At 45.0% G+C, this 24,431-nt stretch overlaps 1 protein-coding gene across 2 annotated transcripts in view; it reads right to left on the minus strand.

The window, feature by feature from the left end:
- Positions 1 to 24,431, minus strand: part of Tgfbr3 (transforming growth factor beta receptor 3) — a 173,159-nt gene that overhangs the window by 131,966 nt on the left and 16,762 nt on the right. For both annotated transcript variants that reach the window (XM_041642150.1, XM_041642148.1), the window contains exon 2: positions 20,018 to 20,193. In XM_041642150.1, coding sequence (XP_041498084.1) covers positions 20,018 to 20,081 — 64 coding nt within the window. In that variant the 5' untranslated portion in view covers positions 20,082 to 20,193. The remainder of the gene's footprint in view (positions 1 to 20,017; positions 20,194 to 24,431) is intronic.

The following is a 24,431-nucleotide window of genomic DNA, read 5'->3' on the forward strand; positions in this document are numbered from 1 at the left end:
AATCTCCCTGACTGGGGCCCACAGAAGTCACAGGATCCATGTGGACACAACCCCACTTGCCTAACTTCTGGACCCATCTTCATATGAAAAGCAGATGCAGTAATCAGTCTTTGGCAGCTGAGTGTGTGGCTCACACCTGTAATCCCAGCACTTGGGAAGCGGAAGCAGGAAGATTACCTGCAGTTCAAGGTCGGCCTGGAATACCTAGTGAGTTGGAGACTGGCTTAGACTATAGATGGTAAGACTGCCCCAAAGGGGAAAACATTTAAGCCTGGTACCACATTCGGATACATGGTCATTTAAAAAAAACAAGTGAAAACAGGATGTGCTGTTCTCAAAAGCATATCTGTTTTTACCAAGAGAACCAATCAGATCATTATAGGGTTGAAAATTCCCTAATTTATCCTAGTAATTCACAAACCGAAAACACAGGCCGAACCTGCTGTGTAAACAGACCTAATGTTCGAATCCTGGAATTCTTGCCATTCTTACCCCTATATTTTTATTACAAGCCGGAGAAAAACCAAATAGTTAAGATTGTTCTTAGGCAAGTAACTTCAGCCTTCAAAGACTCCCTTATACATTTGTTCAAAATCATGTGTTTCCTCTCCCTACGGAACATCAAAACATGTCACAATTAATTACCTCTGTTTAAAGTGTTATTAAATATAGTGGCCAATTTATTTTAACAGGGAAGGGGGGTGGACTCTGGGCAGCGGCTGGTGGATGACATGTTCAAACCTGCGCCACTTTCTTCAGGGACCGAATGATAAGACAACACGCAGGGAGTTTTGTTACCACACACAGAGCAGGCATTTGGAAAGGGAGCTAGAGAGCTCACACGGGATTTTACACTTTCACATCTATCCACCACTGGAAACAAAAATTTCCAGGAGAGAATTAGAGCTGTAAAAACAATTAGCTTCCCATCCCTTTCCATAACTTGTGTCCATTACCTGTACTCAGTCCTTCCTCGGCCTGAGACTCGGTCTTTCATTGTTCTGTTTTCTATACCTTCTACCCACGTTGAATTATTATGAACTCGCTCAAAGTCACCAACCTATTGAATCAAACGATTAAACCAATCCTACTTTAGGGCACGTGTGAAAGCTGGCTCGGAAGGCAGGCTGCCTTCCTGATTCCAAAATCCTGTGGAAACAATTCAGTGAGTCCCTGGACTGTGCTCGCGAGCGCTGACCCAAACAGACGTCCTCACTCACGGCAAGCGCAGCTACTGGTGTGGCAGACAGGCACAAACCCCCCAGGAAAAGGGACCCACATTTCCCTAATTATCTGCTCAGGTTCTCAGTGCCTGTCACTTTAATTGTACACATATTTTCTACAATTCCAGGTAGTCTTTGCAAATTACATAAGAAAACGATTGGAATCCCCAGAAAAATGGAACTACTTGGACATAAAATGACGGAATTTCCACACTGTATTTTTCTTCTACATTGTAATGTCTTGATGGCACCTCGAGATTCATAGTTCTTGTTTAATTAGCAGGGAAAGTCAGGCTAGGTTTTCGCAACACTTGGCCGGGGCTGTGGTAGAAAGCCTTCGCCGGCTGGGTTGACCCAGTAACCAACGATAGCACAGCATACTCCTGCCTTGGATAGGATTAGAACCTTTCCCTCTAGGAAATGCTCACACTGGGGGAAAGTGCTTTTCTGAATGTCTGTGGAAGTTGCATGTAATTACAGATATACCTCCTGCGAGGTCTTTTACTTTCTCCTTAGAGGGGTCCCTTTCAGTCCCAACCAGAAGAACTGATTGGCTGTGATACACAAGAGAGATTAGTTACTATTTTCTTGTGCAAAGTGAAGAACAGATTCACATTGGAGATTTCTAGTTCATCTTTAATGGTATCATTTCAATACTGAATTGTAGGCCAAGTTCTGCAAGCTGTATAAACTATGGCGCTTCAAGCTGGGTGTGGTGGTGCACCGATAGAGAGGCAGGAGGATTACCATGAGCTGGAGGCCGGCTCACCACAGAGAGCTCCAGGCCAGCAGGCTCTCTTGCCTGTGGCTAGGACCTCCCTCAGGGGTCAATAGGAAGTGGTAAACTCCACCCTCACAGAGCTGCCATCCTGAGGAGGACACACAAAGACCAAACATCCAGAGTTGAATTAAAGCCAAAGCAGCCAGGGATTAGAATTTGAATACAAATGTCCCCCATAGATTCCTTCCCCAAATGTTTGGTCCCCACATAGTGGTAGAATTTGGGGAGGCTCTAGAAACTTGAGAAGGAGCTTTAACTAGGAGAGGTCACTGGGAATGAGTCCTTATGGATATCTTGGCCCTGGCCTCTTTTGGCCTGGTTCATTGCTTTCTATCCTGCATTAAGTGAAGGACCTCTTCCTATACACACTTCTGCCACCCAGCAACCAAGAGCTGAGCCCTCCGAAGCTACAAGCCAAAATAAACCTGTTCTCCCAAACTTGTCCTCCCAGGTGTTGGCGACAGTGACCACCACCAGAAGGGATGGCCATTCAAAGGGTGTTTTTGTGAGAGAGGTCCCAGAAATCAAAACACTGTCCATGCCCATCTAGTTCACAGCCTCAAGGCTCAAGGGGAAAGTCCCTATGCTGAAGCTACAATCTCGAGGCTTAGTTATTTCATCTGTAGAAAGCAAAGTCTTCTGAGCCATCTAAATTATGACAAAATGTAATCATTTTAGCCAGTAGCCAACTGTCCAGAACCCATCTGCCCACTGTCAATACTGAGAGGGGTTTTCATTAAATGAGTTCCATACAGCCTTGCAGGGCAGATCTGGGGCTAGGAGTGGAGGAAGATTGCAGGACAACATAAGAATTTCGTGAGCCAGGAGGTTTTTAAACATTTAAGCAAATGTTGAGGATTTCCATCAACAGGGTATTATTAGGTAACTTGTACCAACTCAGGCTGAACTGGACAAGATAAAGATTCTTTAAAAATCTTAACATATTACTAGACTTTTATAACGCCCTACATTGGGTTCATAAGTATGACTTTCCAGGCAAAACTTGCTTGAGGATAATGCTGCTAATGAGATAAAACTTCTGATATCAGAGCTGATGAGATGGATCAGTGGATAAAATGCTTGCCATGCAAACATGGGAACCTAAGTTTGGTTTTTGGTGCAGACTTGTAATCCCAGTTCTCAGGGACACGGGAAAGCAGAGGCAGAAGGATTCCTCTGGGTTGACTGGCAAGCGGGCTCAGCCCGAGCAGAGAGCTCTGGTCCCAGTGAGAGACTCTCGTCTCCAGGAAACAACAACAAAGAGGAGGACAGCTCCTGGGGAAAGACAACGAGGTTCATTTCAGGCCTGTGAGTATGTGCACGTGCGCAGCCATCAAAACATCCTGATGTCATGACAAAATAAGCCACAAGTTAATGAGGCAGTGATTAATAAAACCACACCAACACTTACCAGGTTAGTTAAGTGGCAGGTAGGGCTTTGTGCACAAAACACGATATGCTATTAGTGCTTCAAAACCAGGCCACCGAACAGATACGGGGTCAAACCGAATGAAGTCACAAGGCCATTTCCTGGCAGAGCTGAGGTGTGCACCCAGGCATCTGCTCTAATCAACTCTCCAAAGCACCGTACTCAATCAAGGTCTCTTGTCAGGGGTGAGGAGGATTTTCCTTTTAGACTGGGTCACATAAATACCCTAAGCATAAAATAAAACTTGCAGTCTATTGAAGCGCTTTTGATATAAGAGCACCACACATTTCTAGTCCACGTGCAGTGTATATGGAATTTACTAATCTGCCGCACTGGGCCAGCTCCGAGAACAGAGGTCCAAGTAGTAGCTCAGACATGAAAAGAATGGGTGCAAGGGATGGAGAGATAGCTCAGCTTTAAAGACGTTGACTGCTTTTCAAAAAAACCCATTTTCAATTCCCAGCACCCATAAGGCTGCTCACAACTATCTGCAATTCCTGTCTCTGGGGATCCGACTTTATCTTCTGGTCTCCCCAGACACTGCGCACACACCTGGACACAAACATACGTGCCAACAAAACACTCACACACATGACAATAAAAATAATTACGCTCAAACTCAGCGACAATATTTGTTTTCCCATGACAGTATAACAAACACATGAACTGGACGTTAATGTTACAGTGCTGGACCTCAACAATGAAAATCTACTACATGGAATACAGGATCCTGTCTACGACCTGACTTAGGTGGACACTACTGTTGCCTTCCTGCTTCCTCTTGCCACTGTGGTAGAGGGTGTAGCTCAGTGGGAGAGTCCTTGCCTAGAACGTATGAAACCCTACGTACCACCTCCAGCATCACTGCCTACCCCCAAAAAATTAATTCTGAGGTGTTGAAGGAGAGAGGGCCTGCTTTTGGTCCCAGGCGGTTTGGGATTCTTAATATAACATGATAGAAAGAAGGAGAGAGAGATCAAAGGAGGAAAGATGCTGCTGGGAAGAGTCTCAGAGGGAAACCTGGGAATGAGAGCAGAATATGGGATTAAAGGGCCCCAAACTCAGTACGTCCTGTATGAAATGGTCAAAGACTAATACAGAACACCAAAAAACAAAATAGTTCCAAAGTGTGGGATTATTAATTAATTTTTTAAAGTATTGGACTCTGTGGCCCAGCTCTTGTTGCTTTTAAAAATTCTCTACAAATATCATTGCTGCCTAAACTATCTTCTTAGTGGTCAGATTTTTAAAGAGTAAAAACAATTTTATAAAGATTATAAGCAGTTATAAATACCTACCACCTATACCAACAGCTTCAATATAGACATCACAGGCAACTGGATAACCCTGCTGAAGCAGGGGGATCACAGCCTAGACAATATGGGTAGGATCTATCTCAAAAAGTCAATAAAATTAACAAAATGATTTATGAAAAACAACTACTTACGTGAGATAACTTTGCATACAAAATTAGAGCAGAAAAACTCTAGGAAACTGGATACTTTTAAATTGGTGATATCTATAAACTGCCAGAAACACTCAGCAATAATTAAAAGTCCCCTTTTCATCATAGGGAAATACTATCAACATCGAAACTTGGGCTTTTAAGGGAAATGTCAGAGAAATCAACCGCAGGTCCCAAACTCAGAACGAGGCCCTTGAATCCCTGTCCCTAACTGCATCGCAGACTGCCCTCTTCTCAGCCTCGTACATACCACACAGCAAGACTGGACATTACCCAGAATGCCCAGGCTGTCAAGACGGCGTCCTGAAGCCATGGTGATTGGAGTTGAAGGAAACTCATGAATTCAGCAGGCCTATCCCCTTTGTCTGCCAGTTGAGTAAACACCTCGTGAGGGGCTGAAGGACTTCTTCCAGGGCCAGGACTTCTCGGTAGAGTCCCTCATTAAACCTCTGCTTGAGCCAAAAGAAGAGTTTCCCTTGGCTTTCTCTTCTGTGTTATCAGAAAGTAGCAACTGACATGTTGTGGTCTTAGAATCCGCTTGTGCCTAAAATTACTGAGGACTAGTTGGGCATAGTGTATGGGTGTGTATGGGTACTCCCAGCTCCTCGGGAGGCTGAGGCAGGAGGATTACTTGAGCCTAATAGTTTGAGGCCAGCTGAGGCACGTGAGGACTCCAAACAGATCATTTCTTTGAGTCATATATGTGTGTGCTTACACTACATATATGTTTACCACAACAGGAAAGGACACAGAGACCCATCTACGTGCGTATTAAGTTGCTCAGAGCCAACCTCAGACCCAGTGCATCCCAACATAAACAGCATCTCGCATGAAAAACAGTTTCTAAAGCAGCTCAATTCAGAGAGTAGAATTACACTGTTCTACATTTTTGCAAATCTCTTTAATATCTGGCTTAATAAAACACAGCTGGGTTTCAGACCTCCTTCTGCATTTAATTTGTTACAATGCATTACTCTGCTTAAAAGACATGAAGAGGCCGGGCGATGGTGGCGCACGCCTTTAATCCCAGCACTCGGGAGGCAGAGACAGGCGGATCTCTGTGAGTTTGAGACCAGCCTGATCTACAGAGCTAGTTCCAGGACAGGCTCCAAAGCCACAGAGAAACCCTGTCTCGGAAAAAAAAAAAAAAAAGACACGAAGAAATGTGGCCTTACACAGACAGTTGTCCCTAGGTATCTTCAGGAGACTGGTCCCAGGGACCCCACTGCCATCAGGCAAACTCAAGGCCCCCATGCAGACGGCACACGCCCCCTCCAGGTACTTCTCACCGCCTCTAGACTACTTATGACGCCTAATGCAGGGTGGATATCATGCAGCTTTTATACTGAATTATTTGGGTAATAATGATGAGAGGTTTGGTACAGATGCAGTTTGTTTTATGTACTTCCGACCTGTGCTTGGTTAAAGCCTCAGCTATGAATCCTGCAGCAAAGCAGAGGGTTAGCAGTCTCAGCAACTGGAAGCTGCAAATCTCAAGTCTTCCCACGTCCTCGTCCATATTCTATCTCAGACCAACAAGCAATCATTTGTAAGGCTTCTTGTAATGCTGCCTCTGAGTCACAGAATGAAATTTTCATACTCCAATGCATTAAAATCCATTGCATCCTTCCAAAGTCCTGAATCATTTTAAAGGGGAAATAGTAACTTTATGAATGAGCAGGGATTCTGGCATAAGCCATCCTGGCCACGTGACCAAGGGTAATATCACCAAGTCATAAGTGCCATCAACAAAATACACTCGATCTGATGCCCAGGGCACTGGAGCTCCATGGTCTCTTACCTAGTAAAGCCCCATGCCAACGTGGCCAAGAGACAGCAACAGACAAACCCAAACTGAAATGTTCGCCAGCACTTTCCTAAAGGGTTAAATCATTAAAGGACCAAGGACCAGACACAAACAGAGAGAGGAACCTAAGGAAATATGAAACCAAAGGCAACACAAAAACCTGGAAGGATCCTGGAAATGAAAAAGAATATTTGGATAAACAAATAAATACAAATAAAGTCCAAATAAACTGAATACTTTTTGAATATTAATATAATGTTAATAATATCACACCAGGCTTTTTTTTTTTTAGCATAGTTTTGACCGCAGTTCTGTGGTTATGCCATCATACAACGAAGCTGGGTGAAGAGCACAGAAGGCCTGGGTGTTGGCTACCTAACTCTTTTGTTAGATGTAAAATTATCTAAAAATATAAAGGTTTTAAGAGTCAGCTGCTCTGTCCTGTACTCTAAATGTGAAGAATGTTTGATTCATGTATCTGGCACTGATTTGGAAAACAAATTTGCTGAATTTTAGCGATTTGCCAGATAAGACACCTCATCACGCTGTCTCCTTAAAGTCATGCATTCACAGCACCTCCATTGATGCTGTCAGAAAAGTAGTTAACTACCATGGCATTGCCACGGCCGTGGTGATGAACTTTGGTTCAATAAGATCTTACCATTGGCAACAAATATGGCTAGTGGTTTTCCTTCTAATAAAAGACTCCTTTTGTACTCAGAACTGCCTGTAAAGTCGGGAGGAACATTGTCCAACGTTCCTTCACTTTCCCTCAGGAAAATGGTGGCTCATGAAAGACAGACCAGTTCAACCTACAGCTCAAATAGCTCAGGATGCTGCCGCCCGCTAACACGAACTTGGAGGCTTCTGTAGCTCATTAACAATATAAATGAAGCTGGAAATGATTTCATGTAAATGGGTGTTGGTCAGGCAGTGCCCCGATTCCTCTGAGGTGCCAGCAGCTTTACTTAATCCTCTTAAGACTATCACATCCTTAAAGTTAGCCTGGCTTGAGACACCTTAACCTTAATAGAAAACCATTTTGACCTCACAGATCTTCGGGAAAAGTTTCAAACTCATGATCACGCTTGGGAGAACCACTGGTTTGTAGAATTCATCTGCCCGTCACGGTCAGTCTCGACCAGGGAGTGGAGAAGCACTATCTAACATTCTCATTCTTATGATTAAAAACACCCTAATAAAAGCAATGTAAGAGAGAGGCTTACATCTAATGGCCTAAAGTTCAAGGAGAAGCAGTCCCTCATGGTGGCAGCAGACAGAGAAGCAAGGTGGCACGAACAGGAGGAAGCCAAAAGGAAATGGAGTTGGGCGGTCTCACCCCCAGTGAGTCATTCCCTCCAGAAGCCTCCCGCCACTTCTGAACGCCCCACCATCCCCAGCGGCCTTCACTTCTGAACACCCCACGATCCCCAGCGGCCTTTACTTCTCAATGCCCCACGATCCCCAGCAGCCTCCGCTTCTGAATGCCCCACGATCCCCAGCAGCCTCCACTTCTGAACGCCCCACGATCCCCAGCAGCCTCCACTTCTGAATGCCCCACGATCCCCAGCAGCCTCCACTTCTGAACGCCCCACGATCCCCAGCAGCCTCTGCTTTTGAACGCCCCACAATCTTTACAAGTGGCACCAAGAGATGGGACCATTTCACATTCAAACCACAATTACTCCGTTTAATAAATGTGTACCAATCTGACAGAGTCATTGCTCACCTGGATAAAGTCTTTAAACAATCACACTCAGAAGGTAAAATCTCTATGAAATCTTTTGGTCACAAATCCCCAAAGACCCTTCCTTGGAGTGATTATGCTCAAGCAAAATTTTGCTGGAAATCTGAGGACCTCAAGGCATGGCATTTGATGTTTGGATTCTGAGACTGACCCTAACTCTGACTTTTAGTCCAAAATCACAAGGATTCTCATTTTAACCACCGTGAGGAGACGTTGTGACTCTCAGAAGGCCAAGTTGACCCTCAGCTAGACATATGTTCCTTGCAGTGTTCAGTGTGTCTGAAGTTCCCATGACGTAGAACAAAGACATCCTGACCGACTTACTTTACAACTGGTCCATTAGTTCCCTGTTCCTGAACTCTCAGGCTCCTTCCAGCCACCGTGAATGTGAACTGCATCATTTAATGAAGATGATTGACAGAGGCAAAATAAAGCTTTAAATTAGGTCCCTGAACTGTCTAAGAAACATATATGGGGAATATTGTTCATACTTGAACACACTGAAGCCTCCAAAATAAACTGCTGATGGTTAGGAGTGTGTCTCCAGGATAGGGTACATGCTTAGTACATGAGACCCTGGAAGAAACACACGCACACATGCATGCGCACGCACACACACATATATGCTTAGTGCATGACACCCTGGAAGATATACACACACACGCTTAGTACACGAGACCCTGGAAGAAACACAAGCACACACCCACGCGCGCACACACACACACATGCTTAGTGCATGACACCCTGGAAGAAACATGTGAACGTGCACACACACATATGCTTAGCGCATGAGACCCTGGAAGAAGCGCGCGCCCACACACACACAAAGAAAGAAAAACAAAGGAAAAACACATACCAAAACTACAAACATAGAGCAGAAATTTTTTAAAAACTAGAAAAAACAAAACGGTGTACTATGTTCATGAACAACAAAACAAACACGGTGAGCTGCAGACTCCCAGCAGCTAATTCTCTGTCTCTCTCTCCTGGACCCTTCCCCCACTTTCATGTATTTAAAGGAGAAAAAATGGTTATTTTCTAAAACAGCTAAGTTAAAGCCTTTAAAAATGACAAAATAAAAGTCAGGTACTGGCTATAGGTACAGCATCACTGGGATATGCCAGTCCCCGACACACGTCACTTTACTCTCAGGTACTGGCCGTAGGTACAGACAGCATCACTGGGATACGCCAGTCCCCGACACACGTCACTTTCCCAGAGTAAAAGTGTATTAAAGCTGAAACAAACGGACAGCAACGAAAACAGCAGGGATGTGGAGCTCAAGAGCAGAGTGCAGACTTGGCATACATGAGGCCGTGGGTTTAATCCACACACAGCACATACCCACCACAAAGTTAGTCAGTTATCAACCCCTCTGCACAGCCATGAGAGCTTCAGTCTCATCAGACTCCATGGAGTGGTCTGGGAGAAGCCTGCAGAAAGATCCAAAGTCCAGCCCTGGGGCCTCAAGGTAAACAAGGACGCCAGTTGAGCTGAGGTGAGCTCGGTCCTTCCTCCAGCCTCACCCTCTCTGGGGGACTCACGAAAACTCTTTCCAGTAAATTCCAAACTGAGCAGTCAACAGAAGTAACAGCCCTTCCTGAGTCTTTCTTGGGTTCAGGAAGATCTGACAATATCATGAAAAGGCTCGGCACAGATCTCTGAGATCTTCCATTAGAATTCTTTTCTTTTGAATCAGGTGAATAAAGTGCAGTTTGGCCTGGCGGCTATAGCCACTCACTCCTTGGCTGCCCTAGCAGGGAAGGATTGGAGGTCCTGGGTCTTGGAATATTTCTGACGGCTGTTTTCAACACAGGCTCCTGCAGCTCTCTTATTTACTTGGACTTGCTTGGCTCTTAGATAAGAACGAATTCTCCCTGCTTTCTTCCACAGCACTGCCCTCCAGCAGAAACTGGTGGTCATCTTTAAGGGGCCTCAGGGTACCACTACTGATTTCCTAAGTCATCTGATGGAGCTAAGTCTGGGGACTATGATTCTGTAATATACGCCAATACACCCCCAAAAGAAGAAGAGTGTCAACCTTCTTTCCCCTTTCCCGTACACTGCCTACACTGATCTTCCGCTGGGATACAGAATTTCAAATTGAGGGGTTTTTAACCTTTTCCAAATTTCTAAGCATTATTTTCCTGATGCACTAGGAATGTATATTTTTCATTTTTTCCTGCTTACCCCCTTTAAACAGGCTGTAAACATGCTGAGTGTTCTTTCTCATGGGGGCAGGTATTTTTGGTAAGACTGCAAAAGAAGGACAGAGGCTTAGGGATGTCAGTAAGTGTCCAGACACCAAGCCCCTAAAAGCCCAAACCCCATACCTTTAAACATTTAATCCTCAGGACCTAAACTGCTTCAAGATCAAACTGCAGCTCCCTACCCATTCTCTGAAAGGACCTTGGGAATTTAATTAATTAGTTAATGAATGTTAAGTGATTGTATTCTCTTACTAAATGAAAACCACACACAGCTTCCTAAGGGTGTCCTCTGCATATTCTGCGTTTTCAGGGGCCCCAAAAGCTCTGTTACCCGGAGCTGGAACAGCGAACTGACAATTCAGGGAAGAAGAAGGCCAAGTGTGTTTCTCCACAAAGAACAGTTACACCCCTCTTGGCCCAGCTCCAAAAGGCAATTGAGCCTGGAAGGTCAGGCTAATCTCTGCCAAGGCTCACTATAGGCTTCAGGTTTTCCAGCATGTGCTTTGCAAACAATCTAACAATTAATTAGTGCCTCTGAATCTGTCCCCTATCATTAACAAACCACTGCCAGACAGCCTTTGATAGCATCCTCTAGACCAAATTAATCCTGGCAAGCTGGGGGCGCAGGATTGTGGGGCACCCACCACAGCCACAACTGAGACCCGGAGCTGTTCCAGCCAACAAGGAAGGTAGGTGCTGGGGTCAGGGCCCACTCTCCAATTAGATCATTAACAGGCCTGAAATTCAAACAATTTATTTTACCAGAAAGACTTTTTTTTTCCTGTATGACATTGTTTTTAGGTCACCTCCCCATCCCCTCTCCATACTCACCCCCAAAAAAATACCTTAAGAAAATAAAAATACAGTTTCTCTTTTGCTCTTGCTCCCTGTCCTCCACCCTCTCTTCTTCCCTCCCCCCCTCTTAATTCCCTACCTTCTATTCAAAGAATCCTACACAAGCCAAGATGCCCCCATCTCATAAGCTCAGCCATGTGTTGGGCAGTTTATCTAGTCTTCATGATCTTAGGCCGCTCAGAAACCTAGCCTGCTCCATATGCACAGCCCACAAAATAAACACATGGGGGGGGGGGGGCTAGAAAAAGAAATGGGTGGGGGGTAGAAGCTACCTGGGGGAAAGAGAAAATACTACAGCAGTCCTCTGACCTTTCCTAGTTCTGTCTCCAAAACAGAAAGACTGCCTTCTGAGGCTGATGGCAAGCTCGGGGTTGCACAGGCCTTTTAACACCAAGGATGAGGTTTAAGAAAGCAAACCAGAAAGCCTCCCCCTACTCAAAGGCACTCCTTCTTTTAACGCAATTACAACTATCAAACAGTATTCCAGAACGTGAGCCTATGGGACATGCTCGCAGGACTGGGGAGATGTCTGAGGGATTAAAGAACCAGCCACAAAAGTACACAAGATCAGATCCCCAGAACCCATGTAAATGTTGTAATTCCAGCCTCTGAAAGTAGAGGCAGGATACACAGAACAAGCTGGCTGGTAAGACTAGTCCTATCAGTGAGCTCTGAGTTTGACTGAGAGACCTGCCTCACTGTGTAAAGTGGAAGTGTGATCTCCAAGGTGGGCAGTTCCTCACATCAGCCTTGAGCTTCCTCATGAACACCCACATGCATGCAAAACATGCATACATCCACACATGTTCAAAACATGCATATACCCACACACGTTCAAAACAACATGCATACATGCATACACACTTGCATATACATATGAAAATGGAAAAAGAGAAAAGTCACCCATCATATTCTTTGGCTCAAATCCTCCAAAGCTCCATCTCAAGGGGTGGGGCCATCCTATGGCCGAAAAGGCCCTACACGCATTGTATGGTCCTACATCCAACACTGTACCTCTCTCGCCCACCCCAAGATTTTTTCAGCTCACAGTCAGTTCTCCGACTCAGTTATCTCAGCAGATACCTGCACTGCTTGCCATAGCCCAAGTACTTCAAGCTCCCACCTCAGGACCCTTCTGCTACTGTTCCCTCTCCAGAGAGTTGTTCTGCTCACTTCCTTCCATCTTTTGTACAGACATCAAGTCAATGAGGCCCCTCCCTGACCATATTCATTGTCTGTGGAGTGTGTGTACATAGATGGGGAAATGGATGAGTGGGTGGATGGATGAACAGAAGGATCCGCAGCTGGGTGGGTGAGAAGTGGTAGGGTGGACTAATTGATGGGTGGATGGGTAGATTGATGGATGGATGGATGGATGAACAGATGGACAAATGGGTGGGTGGGTGGATGGATGGATGGATGGATGGATAGATGGACAAATGGGTGGATGGGTGGATGGATGGATGTGCTTTTGTATGATGGGTCTTGCACATTAGATGCCTATAGTCTATTATTTAGAGCTTCAAGCCCAAATTACAACTTTATTTTTTAATCAATATTTTTTGGGTGGTAGTACGATAAAATCCAGGGCCTAGTGGAATTGAGGCAAATTTTTTCCAACCGAACTATTCCCTTCCTCTTCCTCTTCTGTTTTTGATAGAGTTTCAGGAACCAACAATGACTTTGAACTCCCTGTGTAGCCAAGGATGACCTTGAACTTCTAATCATCAACACTTGATCTCGTGAGGTCTCGGATCACAGGCATGCACCATTCAGATTGTTTTATTTAGTAGTGGAGATTAAATCAGGGCTTTGGGCACACAGGGCAATCTCTCATCTCTCTAACTGAGCTTTAAATTGCTCTCCCTTACCAAGCTCTGTACCCTTGGCCTTTGTCCAGGGGAGACTGGACTCACTAAAGAGGCATAATTATTGTTTCTGCTTCATTTCTCCTCACTCCAGACAATGAACTGTGCCCCCCGTTATTATCTCCAATACCCAGAAGAGTGTCTTAAATACAGGAAGTTCTCAACAAATCCTGGCTGAATAAAGCAACCAATTAGCAATTTAAGAAGTTTAACTATACAAAAAGACCTTGGGCAAAAGCACTGACTCTTAAATTCCACCCCTTTCTGTGCCTCAGAAGCCAGCACAGTGCCTGAGACTTAGCAGGTTCCTCGTGATCTCTTGACAAGAGCACAGGTTTTATCTAAAGCACAGAGGGTATCTGAAAGTTTAAAGCCAATGCAAAACGATGAATGGTCCCTGCTTCTGCTTGCAAAGGCACAGGGCCAGGAGGGGCTGAGCAGCATTTGCTCTGCCACACAGTGTGTGTCGCTGCCAAAGCAGCAAGGACCCGTTATCTAATTCCCTCCATACACAACTGTGCAGAAGCGTAAACTTTAGTCATTACACAGCTGTCTGGGAGCATGCAGGTAACTCTGTCCTGGCGAAAATGTTAGTCACCGTTCATAAAGCAGACTGCCATTGGCATCCTGAAATAATTCAAATCATCAGAAATACGAGCAGGGCAGAAGCTACACAGTCTAGGTACAGATGGAAGAAAGAACACTTACTGCTGACGAATCTGACATCAGATCTGTGGACACTCTCACTTGCTGTCCTGCTAACCGTTCACCCTTCCCATTCTGTGGGGTTTACCTAGCTCCCCAATCAAGAAGTTGTTAGTAAACCACCTTGCAAACACACACACACACACACACACACACACACACACCCTTTTATTAATAGCTATCATACACACACCATATACACACATACCCCATTCATGCACACACACACAGACACACACATCCTTTTTTAATAGCTATCATACACACATCATATACACACATACCCCATTCATGCACACACACACAGACACACACATCCTTTTTTAATAGCTATCATACACACACCATATACACACATACCCCATTCATGCACACACACACAGACACACACATCCTTTTTTAATAGCTATCATACACACACCATATACAAACATACCTCACATATGCACACACACACACAGTACAAGAGAATCTTTGGGAAATAACTACTCGCTGCACCATCTGTATGTGTATGTATGTATGTTGTTTTTGTGGGAAGGAGAAAGGTGATACTTCATCACCTCCAGATGTGTAGAGTATCCCCCACAGAGAACACAGACCAAAGGCAGGCCACTACAGCTGCGCGGGGCTTTTTTTTTTTTAAAAACAATCATTTGCTCTTTAGAATAGGTATGACAGTCAAATGGCTCAGCATGTAAGGACCCACAAGGACTCCCTCCACCCCAAGTGGACTTCTGACTTACACATGTGTGTTATGCTGTAGTACACACATGTAAACACACACACACAGACACGCACAAAACACAACACACTAAATAAATATAATTAAAAATAGAATAAGTATAAAATTTAATACCCTGGTGTTGGCTCATACTTTACTGACAATAGGCTTTCTCTCTATATGTAAAAAAGAAATATTAAACACTAAAGTAAAGAATTGAAGACAAGGGGCTGGAGAGATGGCTCAGAGGTTAAGAGCATTGCCTGCTCTTCCAAAGGTCCTGAGTTCAATTCCCAGCAACCACATGGTGGCTCACAACCATCTGTAATGGGGTCTGGTGCCCTCTTCTGGCCTGCAGACATACACACAGACATAATATTGTATACATAATAAATAAATAAATATTTAAAAAAAAAAGAATTGAAGACAAAAATGATTGTAGGCTGGCTTAGTTACATCTCTGTCCCTAAGAAGAGTCACTGTGACCAGGGAACTTATAGAAGAAGAGGTTTATTTGAGGCTTACAGTTCTATAGGATTAGAATCCATGATCATCTTGGCAAAAACACAGCAGCAGGCAAGACACTAGAGCAGTAGGTGAGACTTAAATCTTTACTGAAGCAAGAAGCAGAGAGAGACACTGGGAATGGTGCGGGCTTTTAAAACCTGAAAGCCTACCCCAGTGACACACCTCCTCCAGCAAAGCCACACCTCCTAATCCTTCCCAAACAGTTCCACCAACTGGGGACCACATATTCAAATACATGAGTCTATGGGAGCTATTCTCATTGAAACCACCACAGAAACCAAGTCGACTCCTGTGTCTCAAGATCTCAAGGTTGGCCTGAGAAAGTATTTCTCAATCTGCTCTGAACCTTTAAGACTCCAAGGCTTGATCCTTTTTGTTGCTGTTTTGGCAGAGGGTTTGTTGTTGGTTAGATGGTCATCTGGTCTCCATTCTGAAATCTATGGGCCATTAATGCAATAGCCAGAGAACTCACAGGACAAATAGGCAAAGAAAATGAGGCGTATGACACAGTGGAGTTGTCAGCTCTAAAAAGGAGGAAGTCTTAGCCCTGGAGTTCACATAAGAGACCTCTGATCGCCACACACCAACCACAGCAATACACCACACACATAGACATAAACAGTAATAAATAAATTGGGACAAGTGATTCAGGTATTAAATATGCCACCTCACAATATAAACACATATAATGTACATATATTAAATACCATGTTGGACCTCACAAACATATCTTATTTATCAATTAAAAATAAAATTGAAAATTGAGTGTCAATATCTTTGGGACAACATAATAGAAACAGTGTAAACTCTGAGTTTCATTTTGTTGTTTTTCATTTGCTTATTTTGATTTGGGGAGGGTTGAGGGGATTTTTGTTTTTAAATGGTGTTACATAGTCAAGGCAGACTTAGCCTTGAGCTTCTCACGTAGCTGAAGATGAACACCTCATTCTTCTGCCTCTGCCTCCCAAGAGCACGGAACTTTGACCACCACTTCTCCACCCCTCTCCCATCGGGCTGTACATCAACTTAGGAATTTATTTCTCAACGCATCTGCACTTAACCTTCCCACATCAGTCTTCTCATTTAACAGGAGTTAAAATATTGGCCATAGAGCCAGTGCCAATAACAACAGCAGTGAGCAATGCTGAATGCCAAGGTCATGAGTTTTCTGTGAGGATTGAATGAACAAATCACCTGCCAAGGAAGGAGTCAGGCTGCAGCTTGGGGAGGTGAGGTGTTGTGTGTCTGTATGGGAGGGGGTGGTCTTGAGCAGAAGATGCTAGAAGTTATCTGTGGAAGAACGTTTGAGCTCTAGCTGGACCAAGAATTGAATCATCTTTCTAAATTACTCACTCATCTGAGCCCCAACATTCTCGCTCTAGAAATGAGACTGAAATCTGCCCACTTGAGACTGCTGGGAGGTTCAGATGAAATGGGAGCAGAGAAAGCATCTTCAAACGGCAGCTATGATAGGATAGCATCATTGGCTTAGACACTCTCCACGCTGACAGCTCAGTCTGCTCCAAACCTAGCACTGCCCATCCAGCATCTCAGCTTGCTGTCTGTCACCAGGACACGGGACTTCAAAGCTTTTCCACTAGGAAAGCAAAGTAGATGAAAACCATCTCAACGTCCCTGTGGACAGCACCTGGAATCCCAGGTGTATCCAGATGGAATGAGAAGAAGCATGTTTAATGGATAAAACGTGTGTGCGGTTGTGGGCGAGTTTCCAAGAGGACACACCTGGACACCACATCAAGACAGGAATGAGAAGCCAGCATCACCTCTGCATCACCTCTCGCTCCAGTGTTACGGCAGGGGAGTTTCTGCAGAGTTCACCTCGGCAGACCTGCTGACTGGGCACACCAGTCAGCAAATGCAGCCAAAGCTGTGTCCTCTCACCAAGCCGACTTCCCTGAATTTTTTCTGCATGCTTTTTTCTCATTACCGAGACTGTGGAAACACACCCCTGATGAACACTGGCAAACTTGAGACGCAGCAGCTACGACTCTTTAGAGATGTGTAGTATGTCTTTAAAGTGAAAACAGACTTGAGCCTGCACTGGCAAGCATTCATTTCCAAGCTTTCTGCTTTCTCGGTGTGAGATAGATTACAGCATCTCCAAAAAGGGGCCAGTCAACAGCCTACGTGGTTTCCAATCAAAAGGCATCTGGTTCTTACACGGTGCACCTTTCAAGAACGGCACCCTCCCGCCCACACTGCCATGTAATTCCAAGGAAGAAAGGCTGGGAGGAAAAAGATGAATGAGTTCTGTCAAACCAGTTGGTAACCTGGTCATGGCTGCCTACAGCCTGCCTACTTCACCTTCCTCTTCCCCAACACAAGTTAAGGGAAAAAGGTTTCCACAAAAGGTCCCGCCAAGCCAGGGGTCAACACACAAAACCCTGCTGTGCCTCATGTGCTTGCCCCTCCCCGTGGTAAATACACACAAGACAACTTTTACTTTCTTCACCCCTTCTGCTCCCCATCCCGGTCCTGACAAAAGGCTACAAGGCTCTCTGTATGACATGAAAATCAACAGAAAGCAACCTAGGTCATGACATCTGTTCTGGTGGCACGTCCCTACCTTCTAACCAACTGCCACACTGGTGGCTACTCACCTGGTATTTAATCAAGCCAAGAGTTTCATTCATTCCACACACAGACTCTCCTCCTGGGGACCCCAATAGGGAAGCAATGGCCTGTATTCAACAGTTAAATACCTAAGCTCAAGTGCCAGGTCGTCTAAGTGAATCTTGGTTTCTTATTTGTAAGATAATTGTAGCATGAATAATAAAAACGCATAAACAGATATTGAGGTTCAACCTGAAGATCAGAAAAACAAAGCAGCCAGCCAGTATGGGGTATGGAGTCTTCAGAATTCATGAAGACTGAACCTTGCCCATTTTTGGTCTGAGGCAGAGGTAAGAATCAGTGGTTGGCTGCTTTGCTTCTCTGATCTTCAGACTGAACCCCAAAATCTGTCTCTGGTTTTTTATTATTCATGCTACAATGATCATGGAGTGGGTGGTCTTCATAGCACACACACACGCATATGCACACACACATACACATGCACGTGTGCACACACACACATACATGGTGTGCACGCCTGTAGTCCTCCTACCTGGAGACTGTCTGTAGCCTTGGCATACAGGTGTATACCTTAAATCCTGCCACTCAGGAGGCAGAGGCAAGTGGATCTCTGTGTGTTTCAGGCAAGCCTGTGCTACATAGAGAGACCCTGCCTCAAAAAAATAAGAAAAAGAGAAAGGAAGGAAGGAAGGAAGGAAGGAGAGGGAGGGAGAGAAAAAAGAAAGAAAAAAGAAATTAAGAAAGAAAGAAGTTAAGAGAGGAAAGAAAATCCATCTTAATGCCCACGCTGAACGCCTTCACTGATGACACAAAAGAAAGTGCTGACCGAGAGCCGCCCTAACAGAACAAGGATGGGCAGTTCAAGCTCACACACTGGTAATTTTAAAACAGAAACCCAAACTAACAACTTTCTTTCAAAATGTTTGCCATGGTGGGGGGCGGCATTCTGATCCCCAGTTTTCCATATCAGTTTCTGCTAACTGGCCTCCCCGCAGTCTGTCTGCAAACAGCCCCCGCTGTCTGCGGAGCCTCTGTGGTCAGATGCTATCTTCCATCCACCACGCGAGATGTAAAGTGTAAAATCTGGATTCTCCATCCCCCAGTTGCCCAACTCCGTGTAACGGAACTCTGTGTCTCCGTCTCTCACTTTATCTCCTACAAAATGTCACAAATAATTACACCTCACTGGAGGCTTGATTACATGAGCTTATTAAATTAATTTCTACTCGTTTTTATATGCTATAATCATTCCGCCCAGAGGCTGGCTGTAGTACCTATTTAAGTCGGTATTGTTCTTGTTGAGAACTGACAGTTTCCAGACCTGAGCCAATGAATTGCTTTTGTACGGCTCATTGCGGAACACACACAGAGCAAATGACAACAAAATAGAGCAAATTAATCTTCCAAATTAGTCACATGGCCTTGACGTGAAATGCTAAGATGCTGGTAGGCGGGATGAGAGTCCTCACATGGTCATCTGCTCCCCAAATGCCACCTTCTACTCTGATGTCTCCGGGAAACACAAAGTGCCCTCCCCCTTTCTCCCTTCAGTGCTGGAGCTGGCACTGCAGACCTCACCCAGCAAGACAAGAACTTCCAGCCGCCTCTCAGACCTCTCTCGACTTCTCAAAGAGTCTTTACTAATGTCTCTGAAGCGGCTGAAACTAAACACCCCCTCCCCAAATCTCATGATGAGAGTGCCACCTCTATCCAGAAGATCTACTTGTTTTACAAGAATATTCTTTGAAAATAATAAAAAGAACCATAAAATTCTTATTTCGCTATTATCTACACAGGTACCAGAATCAAGCAGGCTCTTCACGGTCTGCCAGCCTCTACAGAGGTAGCTGGGCTTCCGTGTTGTAACGTTAGAATGTCTAGTCCCAGTCTCGTAAACTACAACATAGGCAAATACATTATGGACCTGAGTGGTAGTCAAGTATTTTATTTGCCTAAAGAACATAAATATTTGTGTTTTACAGAAAGATAACATGGCCTAAATATTTCTCATCAAAGAGACTGAGGAGGGGAAGAAAACAGTCACTCAAGATGATAAGAAGACAAAATTCAAAACGAGCATTACCAGCCAGACAGGAGCTCATCAGGGCGAACATGGTGGTGATCACGTGGTGGGAAGTCACTGCCATTTCTCCAACGGGGGCCCCCTCCAGTCACCGCAGCCTTTGGTCTTTCAGGTCGAAGGCGAGCTTGGCAAGTCAGAAGTGGCCTTAAAATCCCTCTCTGCAACTGTCAAATTGTCTATAAAAATAAACAAATTTCAGTAAGAAAACAAGGTGTTGAAATTTCACCAGCAAGCACACATTAAATGTTAAAAGTTAAATGGAGAATTTCTAAAAAGAAACAATTTGTCAAGAAACATACTAGGACAGCACTCGGGCAAATTAGGGCGGGGACGGGGATTATTTAACAAAGACGTCATAGAAAATAGTTTTGAAAGTGACATGTTTACACTTGACATTCTAAATATCTGGGGAGTTGGAAGGGATTGTTTGAGACAGGGTCTTTGTTTCCCAGACTAGCCCAGCACTCTGGGGTTCAAAAGTCCCTCCTGTTTCGGCCTCCCTGAATAGCTAGTATCACAGGCAGATCTGTGGTCCTGTGTAGAGTTTTCTGGACCATTGCAGACACTCCAGGTCACCTGTCCTATCCGCAGCAGGCAATCACATGGAACACTCAGCTCAGAGTGCCAACAGTAACACTGGACATGTAGCTCAGAGTGCCAGCAAGCAGAAATAGTTCCTAGAAACCGAGCTGCATGCCAAAGTGACAGAGTTATCACCAAGATTGAATTCAATTACACTGAAAATTTATCTGGAAAACACACACACACAGAACCATAAAAGAACAAAGCCCTTTCACCTTTTCGCCAACATTAAAAAGCAATAAAGTCTTCACCGCCCCTCTGTCCTGTAGAAGACTCGGTCCTGGGCCAGGAGATTTAGAAGGCTCTTTCTAACCCCGTTCTATCTAGAGCCCTGTCAGGGTTTTATTATTGCTGCTTTTGTGGTGTGTGTGCGTGCGTGTGTGTATGTGTGTGTGTGTGTTGTTCTCTTGAGACAAGGTCTCACTGTGTAAGCTAAGCAGTTCTGGAGCTCACTATGAAGAAAAGGCCGGGCCAAAAACTCACAGAGGTCCACCTTCCTCTGTCTCCTGAGTTTTGGGATTAAAGGCGTGAGTCACCATGCCCAGTTGAGTTTTGTGATTTTTTTATGTATGTTTTGGGGGATCTGTTGTTTTGTTTGAGATAGGATCTTGCTTTGAAATGTGTGTGTGTGTCTGTGTGTGTGTTTGTGTGTATGTGTGTGTTAGAAAGACAGACAGACAGAGAAGAGAGAAAGAGAGAGACATCAAGCAAGCACAGGCTTAGAAAAGTGGCTCCCAGATCATATACAATGAATCATTCAATCAGTCATCAATGTTAGCTATTTTGATCACTGCTCCATTCTCTTTAAGGTCTTCTCACTGATAAACTGGGAAGATCAAGGTGTGGTTATTTATGTAATTCTTAGCTACTACCAGCAAGTTTTGCCTATTGCAAAGGGGAGAACCAAAGTAAAGAGCAGGGCCACTGAGAGAGAAAAGTGGCCAGTGGAGCTGAAGGCCCAGAGAGCAGCACGGTGAGCAGTCAGAGGTGGCACGAGGCTGGCTAAGTTAGAAAACTGATTTGGAAGCCACGCAGTTAGCTTCAACAGCCCCTCGATTTCCGCCACCATCTTTTCCTCGGTGTATCAAAGAAATGGAAATATCTATATCTATTAACTTAAGAACTGAACAACGAGGAAAGACTGTCCCAGTTTTTCCTCTTTGAGAAACTAGATTTCCTAAATGGGTTAATTAATAAAGAAAAGAATCTCTCTCAAAGGACACAACATTTCAACAAATACTAGCAGAAATTTTAATAAAGCAAAACCCATAAGGAGCTGTAAGAAGATGGCTCACAGGGGGATTTTTACGGGTGAATGACCACAGGCAGCACAGGGCTCACTCCTCCCCCCACTGCATGGGGCCCGTGGGGCTAGGCTGCATTAATCCAGGAGCCACCAGTTCTGAGGGAACCCATGGAAAGGAAGGCAAGTGATTCTATTAAAAATATGGACTGCAAATTGCTGACAAGAATATTGGGCAATTATATAATTATTATACAACCGAGCCAAGCTAAACAGATTGATGCCCAAAGCAAACCACAGCAAGTTCACGCCGGATCTCAAGACAGCGCTGAGGAAGTCCAAGACAAGTTGGAACTCCACACAGCTGTGGCAAACAAAGAGGGGGCCTTCTTTGAGCTAAAGTCCCTCTTTAACAGAACTCGTTCAAGAAGAAAGCAAACTGCAGAGAGCTTTGGTCTAATCTCCCCAGGGTGGTGACAGAGGTCTAGGGCACAGGAGACTAAAAAGGGAACCACATGAGCCCTACCTGGCTGATCTCCAGCCAACACTCAGAGATTCAGTCCCTCGGCAGAATTTGGGGGAAGCCAGGCCTCCGAAAGTTAAAGCTTTCAAATAAAATCTTCTCTTTTCGTTGAGGGTCTGTCATATTCACTTGGAAAAGACCAGGGGCTGCTGACCCTCTGTGGGCTCATGAGCTATAAGGATATACACAAAAAGGCCCACTGAGGTCCTGGAACAATTTGCAGGCTACTGTAGAGTGGTCTCCCAGCTAACCACTGTAGAGCCATCTCTCCGCTCACCACTGTAGAGCAGTCTCTCTCTCTGCTCACCACTGTATAGCGGTCTCTCTCTCTGCTCACCACTGTAGAGCGGTCTCTCTCTCTCTGCTCACCACTGTAGAGTGGTCTCTCTCTGCTCACCATTTACAGCTTCAAAGCACAGGGACTGAGAGCAGCAAGCACCACAAATTAACAGGAGAACATGGAGAGCGAGTCACAGATTAAAAACAAAGAAGAATGTGCCGCTAAGTCTGTTGATTTCAGATCATGCTGTGTTTACTTCTGAGGCCATTAATCTGAGCTGGCTGCTGCACATTCCTGGGATCCAGCAAAGCTCGTGGTAAATAGGGGGATTAGCTGGGGAAAGCCTACTCAACCGAATCCTTGAAAGGAGTGGCTTAGAAAAACCTGCTCTGGGCTAAAGATTGTGTGTGTGTGTGTGTGTGTGTGTGTGTGTGTGTGTGTGTGTGTGTTTGGTGTGAGTTTGTATGTGTATGATGAGTGAGTGTGTGTGCCTATGTGTGTGTCTGTGTGAGCGTGTGGTGGTGTGTGTGTCTTAGTGTGTATCTGTGTCTTGTGTGTGTGATGTGTGAGTGTGTGTGTCTGTCTATGTGTGTGTCTGTGTGAGCGTGTGGTGGTGTGTGTGTGTTAATGTGTATTTGTGTCTTGTGTGTGTGTGTGTGTTTGGTGTGTGAGTTTGTCTGTGTGTGATGTGTGTGTGTCTGTGTGAGAGTGGTGTGTGTGTACACACGGGTTCACACATAGAGAGCACTCACGCATGCAGCAGACACCTTTCAGAGGCCAATGCTCTTCCTCACTAGGGTCTCAGGGACTGAACTCTGGTTGTCAGCAGCACTTTCACTGGCTGAATCATGCACTGACCCAGATTTGAAGATCATAAGGAGACTGATTTAGCAAACAGAATTAAAACTGTCATGAGTAGGTAGGAGTAGGAGGTTACTCAGTTGGGAGAATGCTCGCCTGCTACACAGACAGTACACACTCCGTCAGAATGCTTGCCCGCTACACAGACAGCACACACTCTGTCAGGATGCTCGCCCGCTACACAGACAGTACACACTCCATCAGAATGCTCGCCCGCTACACAGACAGCACACACTCCATCAGGATGCTCGCCCGCTATAGACAGTTCAACAATAACACATAGAGCAGGCCAGGTGGTGCATGCCTGAAATCGCAACACTCCAGAGGCAGAAGGATCAGGAAAGCCAAGGTCTTCTGCAGCCAGGGGGAATGGCATTGCCTGAGCTCAAGTAGTGAGTTACTCGAGTTTCTGACGGCTTAGAAATGAAGGGATCTGGCAAAAAAACGACTCAGCAGGTCAAAGGTGTTTGCTGTACAAACACAACAGCCCGAGTTCAATCCCTGGAACCTACAAAGACGAGAACCAAAAACTGCCTTCTAATCTTCCACTTGAGTGTCACAGCACATGCAGGACCGTGGTCATGTGCACACATATGCACACATATTTTAAAACTTTTCTACTTTGTCAGTTAGGTGGGCTTTTTGATAAATACAAGTTGTGTTTGAAAATGTTAAATAAAGCAGGCAGAACTGTTTTGTCCACTATTCAATACACTATTCAGTGACAGCAGTGTAAACTGCAACATCAGCCTGTCGTGTGGCAGCCGGGGAAGTGGCAGAGGCAGAACCGTTGCTGTCTGGTAATACCTGGATGCCCTTTGGAATGGTACACAGATGAGCACAGCCTCACAGCAGCTAAACTCCCCTCCACATGGTACACAGATGAGCGCAGCCTCACAGCGGCTAAACTCCCCTCCACACAGAG

The sequence above is a fragment of the Microtus oregoni genome, unplaced genomic scaffold (assembly GCF_018167655.1).
Source record: "Microtus oregoni isolate MIOR12 unplaced genomic scaffold, Mior012 000072F_ref0000427, whole genome shotgun sequence".
NCBI lineage: Eukaryota > Metazoa > Chordata > Mammalia > Rodentia > Cricetidae > Microtus > Microtus oregoni.